The sequence below is a fragment of the Pseudorca crassidens genome, chromosome 2 (assembly GCF_039906515.1).
Source record: "Pseudorca crassidens isolate mPseCra1 chromosome 2, mPseCra1.hap1, whole genome shotgun sequence".
Lineage (NCBI taxonomy): Eukaryota > Metazoa > Chordata > Mammalia > Artiodactyla > Delphinidae > Pseudorca > Pseudorca crassidens.
Window position 1 is genome coordinate 88289749 of NC_090297.1, and position 9012 is coordinate 88298760.

Consider the following 9012-nt stretch of genomic DNA (forward strand, 5'->3'; position numbering starts at 1 on the left):
CCTCTGCTGGCTTTAAGCTCCTCAGAGGCATCTTTGTTTTCTCAGGTTCCAAAGTGTGGAAAGCACCTAATAAATATTTATTGAACTAAACGTTGTATAATCTATCTAGGTTCATGAAAGTTAAGCAAATGGCTAATTAGGGGCCCATAATCATTGCAAGTGCAGGAAGCACTAATAAAAAGCAAACAACTTCTCAGCTTTAACTTTAATATACAGCAATCTGAGAGTTTTGTTTTGTTTTTTTCTACAAATGTGGCTTTACTAAAATAAAAGAAAATACATTTCAACCAAGCTTGCATCAGTATAAGTTTGGTGTTCAGATGAACTGAAAACACGCATGTAATGGTTGGCTGAGTCAAATTGAGTGTCAACAATCTGTCATCTAACAATTGAGCTCTTTGTGATTGTTGAAGAGCACATATTAAGTTCCCCTAGAAAAAAGAATCTATTAAAAGTTATGCAGGAAGGTGAAAGAATAGTTTGTATAGCATTTTAGTTAACCAAAATTGCATTGTTAAATCTTAGGGTCCCTGAAATGCTTAGAGAGCACTGTAGAAAAATGCTTATACCTCTTTTGAAGCTGATTTTATCACAAACCTGATTTTATCACAAACCTTAACCTAATATGATGCCAATAAAACCTTATCCAGCTATGCTTCTACTAGTGTTATTGCAGAAGTATTATCATGTTAGCAGAGGCAGATACTTTCAGTAGTATTGTGAAACCACATTTGTGGAAGTATGTATCAATGCACCCATTTTGTGTGTTTTTAACTTACAAACATTACAACTGGAGACTCCATTGCAAAGCCATAAAAGACCCAGGAGTATAGAGGCAGTTATAGATAAATTTATTTTTCCCCAGTGTTTATTTTTTCCTCATTTGTTCATTAAAACTTAAAAACACTGGAGTTATATATAAGATACCATATTACCAAACATGTGTTTCTTTCCTTTAACTATCAGTGATGCCATTAAAACAAATCACTTTTTAAAAATTGAAGTATAGTTAATTTACAATATTGTGTTAGTTTCAGATGTACAGCAAAGTGTAAAACAAATCACTTTTTGCCTCTGTAGGTGCTTTTTGCTTCTGTAGTTAGAACTCAAACCAAGGTAACTAGTAGACTATTTTTTTCTTCCTAAGGGACTTGGGAAAATGGGGAAATGCAGGAAAGAAAAAGTCAGTGTGACAAAAGCACACGGTGATTTTGACCTACTAGGAAACCAACACTCCAGATCGTAGGGTCCTTTGGTCCAAGTTGTTTGAACACTAAGACATTATTGCATTCATTTGCTCGCAAAGACCTTAACTTTCATTATTCTTTACAATTTGCTGTTTCTGATAGTTTATAGTTTTATTTATTAACTATTTGTACAGTATTTATATCAATAATTATTAGACATTTTTCTATCATGATTAGGTAACTGGGCTGTTTAAAAAAGAAACACCCCCAGAATACCTAAATTTTTAATGTCACTACCTACATCTGCCAAAACAGATTAGTAGCACATTTCCAGAACAGAACAAATTGTCTTGATCTCCTTACCTAACACTATGTTTTGTGTCAAATCCAGCTGCTTTCAGAGCAAGAATTCTTGCTGGAAGCTTATATTTTGACATAAAAATTTTGGGGGCTGCAATGTAAGGTAATTTTATCCTTCATTTGCAGGCTGAATATTGCTGTGTTACTAGTTTAGGGTATTCATACTGTAAAAATACCATATGATCATGATAAACTTGATCTGGTCTTAACTCACTGTGACCCAGTTGAACCTAATGGCCACATGAACTTGAATTTTCTATTAAAGAAATTAAAATCTCTTGGTTATATAAATAAGTGCTACTTTGTAAAATAATATTTACACCTCAGGTCTCGCTTCCTTCATAACCATATCATTGTCATTGCTGAGGGTTTTTTTTGTTTCTTTTTTCAGATACATTAGGTATCAATTCTATGGTAATGATAAAACAAATTGGCTAAGCAGAATTAAAACTTTAATCAGAATATTTAAACATGGGTGTTCTTATAAAGAAAATTTCCTTATAGAATATTCCTGAAAATTCTTTTGGATTCAGTTCTATTGAAAATCATTTAAAAATCATATCTCCTTTGCAGTAATAAATAGTACACTCTCTTTTGTATGTTAGTATTTCTTTGCTCGCTCAGGATCATACCCTGCTCATTATTTGTCTGTGTCATGTGGTAGAGAATGTTTATTTGAATATGTAGTGAATCACAGGACAAATGCTGGAAGCGTCTTGAGGCATTATATTGTGGTGGCTAAGAGTTTGGGCTTTACAGCCAGACTGCTGGAGTTCAAATTCCTTTCTAGTTGCATGATCTTGGGCAAGTAACTTTACTGCTTTGTGCCTCAATTTCCCCATCTGTAAAATGAGTTGTTCAGAGCGTTTAATGAGTTAATACATATAAGATGTTTACAACTGTGCCCGGTATGTAGAAAGTACTCAATAAGCATCTTTTACAGAATAATTGACCTGTTAAGTAGTATATCTAATGTAACAAAAATTCCAGTTAGTTGTACTTCAGTTAATCTATTTTTTGAATAATAAAATCAATAGCAATAATGATATTGTTTATGGAGTACACAGTGCATTTTCATTTTTACTATAAAAATTAAAAGTGCCAATAACTGGGATATTAATAACTTGAGGATACATGTACATTTGGAAAACAAATGAACCAGATACCCTGAGTACAACCCCATTATATAAACACGTGGTGCCTGAAATCTGAATTTCTGTCACTATTGTTTCCCCAGTGAAAAGACCTCGAAATATTAGTTATACTTTTCAAAAATGATAGGTCTTGTAGATTTTAACAATTCTCTTTCTTCCCTAAGTCCAGTTACATTAAGATTTTTGTTTTAGACTGAAAATGAAAAGGGGTTAATTTGTTACAAAACACCGATGTCGGAATAATTTGCTAAACCCGTTTTACTGATCTCTTATTTTCTTTAATTTTCTTTACACCATATAAAGAAACCATGGGACATGTTTGGTTTCGAGAACTTTGGTATCATATTTTTATCCCACAGTACCTAATATATACATACTATTGATGTTCAATAATTGTTGAATGAATTAATCAGCATGACAGAAGTTTCATTCTTTGGCCAAATCATGTCTTCATTCGTTTACAGAGGCCTGCAGAGAGAATTAGGCAATGTAAGTGAGCAAACTGGGTGAGTGGCAAAGGAAGCAGTAAAGACTGTGGTCCTCTGAATCTGAAGGCTGGATTAAACACCAGCCAGAGTTTCTGACCTCTGCTGTGTGCAAGGAAAGGCTGTCTGCCAGAGACTAATGAATATATACTTCACATGAATGATTGAAATCCTTAGTCTAATATTCTAAACTATTTCCATTTTCTAGTTCAGTGGGTATCATGATTCCATAAAATAAATAAATACATGTACACACATATTTACCCCCTATATATTGATGCATAATGTAAAACACTTCAACCTGGAAGAAAGTTAGTTTAACAAAGGTCGCTTGTCTAGTGTCTGTTCATTTGCTGTATTTCTGTTTATTGAGAGTTGATGGAACTTTAGAGGTGCTTGCAAAAACAACTTTGTTGTAAATTTTCAAGCAATCAGAGGAGCTTTATAATTTATGTTAGTATGAATAACTTTTCTAATTAGAACAAAAGCGAAAGTTAAAATATTCCCAAGAAAGCATTGGCCAGTGTATAGCATGCATGTGTGGCATTTTTGCTGCTGGGGAGACCTCGTGGCTCTGCCCTCTCTGCAGAGATTTCAGAAGAAACTGGGAAAAACCACCTAGAAAAATGATAGTCCACTTTCAAGCTCTAACTGCTAGGATGGTAGCTGATGTCCCACAAGTTAAATGGGCTTCAAGGCACTGGACCAGTTTCACTGGACTTTCTCAGAGTTTTACCTCTTATTCTCTCTGTGAGTTCAGGTATATTTACATTATAGTACCCTAAGTCTTGATCATCTCTCCTGTTTTGAAGCCTTGACATAAACTACATCCTATAGTGAGAAAGCCAGTTTGCCAAACCTTTTCCTTTTTTCTTCCTGCTCTTAACATTTAACCTCTTCCTTGAAACTTGCAGCCTCAAGAACGCACCTCCCTGCCACAACCTTCCTTTTCCGCCCCTTGCCTAATCTTTTGCTTGTGCACAATGTTACTCTCACCCTATGTATATTATTATTTAATGTTGGCACCTTTGTCTTTTCACTTTGTGTCTGTGTGACAGTGTGGTCTTTTGCCCTTTGAGGGCAAGGACCATAACTTTTGACTCACGGTGTTGATAGATACTTATGTAGTAAATGGCTGTTGATAGGGTATAAAGTTCACTGGGATTTTGAAGCTGTTCAAAGATAGTTTGAATCCTTTTGTAAATTATATGCAAAATGGACAGATTCTTTTTTACTGATACCCATACTATCAATAAAATGGACCATTCTCAGAATTGATGACCTATTAATAAAATGCTGCAGATAAATCTGAAAAATAATTATTGGAGGAAGAGAAAAGGGCATTTGGTAGCAAATCAAGTAAACTTTATTTTTCTAAGGTATTTGACTAGAAGAATTATGCAAAGAAATTGTTAATGTTTAGGCTGATTTATGTTTCTTCTTTCTAACTGCTGTTTGCTGCTCAAAAATAACTGTTTGGCAGATTTTCTCTACCTGTCTTTATCTTTTCCTGGTTTATGTCTATTGTCAATGCATTCTGATTACATATCTGAAGCATGCTCCTTTTATATGTTCTTATCTAATGTGATGTGGGATGTTGCATTATTTATTTTTCTTGAAAGTTGCCCACTGTTTATTATGTTATGACTGCAAGACTCTTCTACACAAAAGCTTTTTGGGTCTTAAGATCAGATTTCAAAGCTGTAAGTGCTTTGTGTCCCCCCTAAGTGGAAAGGATTTATAAGGTATTTATTATATCCGTACATCCTTAAGGAATCTATTTAAATGACGGCTAATTCTCCTGCATTAGAAGCATTAACATTCATTTGCTATGCATTGCATTAAATAAAAAGTATATATATTCCTTAAAGTATACTCTAATAATCTTCTATTTAGTGACAAATGTCATTTAGTACTTTTGAGTAAAACTCAATAGTATTGTACAAAAGCTTAAAAGCAAGTTTAGTTCTACCTACCAATTTCCAAATAATACTTAATTTTTAATCACTAGTATTAAATTAGTAAGCCTTTTAAAATATAAAGTTTTCTTGCAATTACTTTACCTAATGGAATATCTCATTCTTAGCAAATACTTTGTTTCCCTCATCTTTTTCTATTCTTTTCTAGTTTATTCATTTATCTTTTACATAATAGACCCAAATTGCCTTGTGTTGAAGGAAGAAGCTGCATAATATACAAGAAATTTTGTGTGTGATGGAATTTAACCTCAGTTTATGTCTCTCCCCTGCACAGTCCCTTCAGTCTGAATATGTTCATTACTAAGGCCTTGCCACTCCGGTGAAAGCTGTTCTACTCTTAGACACAATTGCTTCATCTGGACGAGCAATGTAGAGAGAAAGCAGCTGCTTTTGCCAGAAGAATATCTCTGCCTTCTTACCTTAAATTAAAGAGAGCACTAAGATAACACCTTCATGAGACTTGAAACCAGAAAACTCTGGTTAATGACTACTATAAATGCACTGAAACTATGTTTATGAAGATGTCAACCCTTTTTAAGACAGTTTTCATGTTGAATTTGGTATTTTGAAAGGTTATTTTTTAATGTATTTCATAATACATTTGTTATTACATTTACATGTACAGTGTTATGTTATGTATGTATTGTGAACTTTAAAAGACTATTTTGATAAATTTATAAATATATAAAATTATGTAAAAACTAGACTATATTTTGACTTAGGTTTTCTTCCTGTTTGCTACCAAAAATTTGTATTTTGAATTTGTTTAGTATGGTTTTATCTACAATGAATAAATAATTCCTCTTTATTAAGAAAAAGTAAGGGAGAAAGTTTTTAGAAAGTGATTTTTCTGTTCCCACTATGAGTATGGCAGAACAGTTCATTCTTTTGGGAAGTCAGTCTAACTTAAGTTTATCCGAGTTTATCTCTAGCAAGAGTACAGTCATTTGATATGGCTTATTTAGACCATTTCATTTCCCTTTGTTTTTGTTGCTGAGCCATTTAGTTTTGCATCTTTGGGGGTTTTAACAAAATTTAACATCCAGCTGAAGATCAGAATTCATCGAATATTTCTTCTGAAAGAATGGTTTTGCTCTATGAAATGACTCTACAGTCCAAATGCTTTTCTTTCCTCCTCTCAAAAGAGTTTGTAACCCAATTAGAGTATTCTGGTTTTTGGTACGAGGTTTTTGCCTGTATTCACACATGGTCTGGCACCAGTTCTAAATCAATGAAGAGAAAAAAAAACTGAAAAAGATGCTGCTAAGTAGTTCAATGTATTAATAGAGGAGATAAGTTTAAAACAGATCACAAACCCCTGACACACAAGCTGGCATATCTGAAACCTAACATGAAAATGAAAGGACTACTAGGTACTTCACAGCCCTTTCATGTAAATGTAATCTTATATTTAGGCTCCAGAAGCCTGTAAGCTTCTTTTCCTTGGGGAGTTGGGGAGTCTTTGATCCTGTTTGTTTTCCATGCTGCTTAAGAATGGACTACTCAGAGACAGTTCAGTGGATTCATATGAAGCGCTTTACTCTCAACCATTGAGTTATTTATCATATATTTATTAGAAGGGGGTACATTGAGACTATTATACATGCTTCATCAAAACATCTTGTTTATGTTTTACATTTTAAAAAAGGCATTTGAATGAATGTTTGACTCAGGTTCGTTAATTTAACCTTCAAAAACTGAAGTACCAAACAATTGCACTAAACTGATGAAAAAAAGGAATTGTATGTTTTAGGAATCAAAACTTAAACTAAGTGGAATTAAACTGTATACCTTTTCTAAAGCTAAAATAGTAAAATATTTTATTATGAGTTATTGTAAAAAATGATTGGTTAATTGTATAGGAAAATGATGTATTTTTTCAAAATTATCAGTGAAGAGTAATTCAGATGATATTTGAGAAGTGGGGGAAAGGGAACCATATTGACAGTTTTAGTTCTGTGAATACTAACTTATGTGCAGCTACTAAATGATTGTAAAATTGACTACTGTAAATTTTTCATAATTATGTGTGTATTTAGTCATATGTATCTACATGGGTATGTCTTAAAATTATTTATACACATGTGCATACATAGACAAACCGAGAAGTATATGTGTATAATATAGAAAGTATATAGCAAAGTGATTCTACTCCAATAATAAAAATTGTTTGACATGTATTTTGTTATGAATAGTTTACCTTCAAAAAGATATTTTGTTCTATTTTAAAGTGTAGAATAATACACTGCTAATAAATAATAAAAGTTTTATGCAATTTACATTCTCCCTGGCTTTTGTAATTTGGATTTGGAGTTATCAATGTACTGAAGTATTTTTATAATTTTATATTTAATCCACTCTGGTTGGTGCCTTTCGAGCTTCTGAAATTCTCTGTTGCAGGTTTTTAGTTTATAGACTTTCCAGGTTGTGGTCATTTCCTGAAATAAGTGACAGTGAGCACAAAGAAATCTTATACTTTGAATTTCACAAGAGTCAGGTAATGTCAGGCTCTTACTGTCTTCCTCTCTATATAATTTTCCTTTTTGTTAATAAAATACTGTTCATATCAGTGTTTTGGGCCTGCTTGATCATTTATGACTATTGTATGATACACTGGTCATCAGTTCCTTTTGAGAAAGAATAGCTGCTTTTTTTTAAAGGAGAAATTATAGAAATAAATCCGATGGCACAAACCTCGCCACTGTTGGATCTATGCCCTGAAGAGCTGGCGTGGGAGGGAGAAGCTGCATTATTTATTGGAGATATTTTATGTATTCAACTAGATCTCTTTGGGTTGTGATGTTTCTGAGGTTTTCCCCTTCTCTTTTGTCTTCTGAAATTTTTCAGAACACATAGGAAAGATTGTGGGTGGGAAGATAGTTTCACTTCTTGAGTTGGGAATCTGCCAATTAGCTGTTCTCACAACACTGCATGAGACAGTTGGAGTACCGAGGTTGTCATGGGACCACATCTTAGAGAAGGAGATTTCTTATGAATTCATCAACCTGTCTAGAAGGGCAGAAAATCAGATTTAGTTCTTACAAAAAACATAGTAGAAAAATCAGTTAACTAGTTCCAATAAATTTCTCACCTACCAGTCATTGAGTTCACATGGTTTTGTTACCCTTAGATGTCAAATGATTTCTTTCTTTCTTTCTTCCTTTTTTGGCTGCACTGGGTCTTTGTTGCTGCGCGTGGGCTTTCTCTCTAGTTGTGGCGAGCAGGGGCTACTCTTCGTTGCGGTGCGCGGGCTTCTCCTTGTGGTGGCTTCTCTTGCTGTGGAGCACGGGCTCTAGGCGCGTGGGCTTCAGTAGTTGCAGCGTGCCGGCTCTGTAGTTGTGGCCTGTGGGCTCTAGAGTGCAGGCTCAGTAGCTGTGGCGCACAGGCTTAGTTGCTCTGCAGCATGTGGGATCTTCCCGGGTGAGGGTTGGAACCCGTGTCCCCTGCATTGGCAGGCGATTCTTAACGACTGCGCCACCAGGGAAGTCCCTGTCAAATGATTTCTAGATCTCCAAACACACCTGGAGAGGCTACCCTATGTATGTATTCAGCTGTGATTCAAATAACAGCAGGAACATGAGTTGACCAACGGTAAGCTCTACAAATGTGTTTTCAAAATTGTTCTCACTTGTATGCTTTCCTTGGTGACATGTGTTAAACCATCACTGTGTTAAAAAGTTTCTACTTAAACCAGTTGTCAGTGTGTAAGCTGAACAGTACTCTGTGGTGTTTCATATCATATAAGAAGACTGTGCTCTTTCCCAAAGTGCCCTCCTAAGGCAGAGTTGCCTGCGAAAGCCTTGCAGTCCTCTTCGCAACACGCAGCACAGCAAGACTTTGCTCGCTG

General features: G+C 34.6%; 1 protein-coding gene across 1 annotated transcript in view; it reads left to right on the top strand.

The window, feature by feature from the left end:
• Positions 1 to 7444, top strand: part of CDC14A (cell division cycle 14A) — a 184150-nt gene extending 176706 nt beyond the window's left edge. The window contains exon 17 of the mRNA XM_067727043.1: positions 5440 to 7444. Coding sequence (XP_067583144.1) covers positions 5440 to 5469 — 30 coding nt within the window. The 3' untranslated portion in view covers positions 5470 to 7444. The remainder of the gene's footprint in view (positions 1 to 5439) is intronic.
• The last annotated feature ends 1568 nt before the right edge of the window (positions 7445 to 9012 follow it).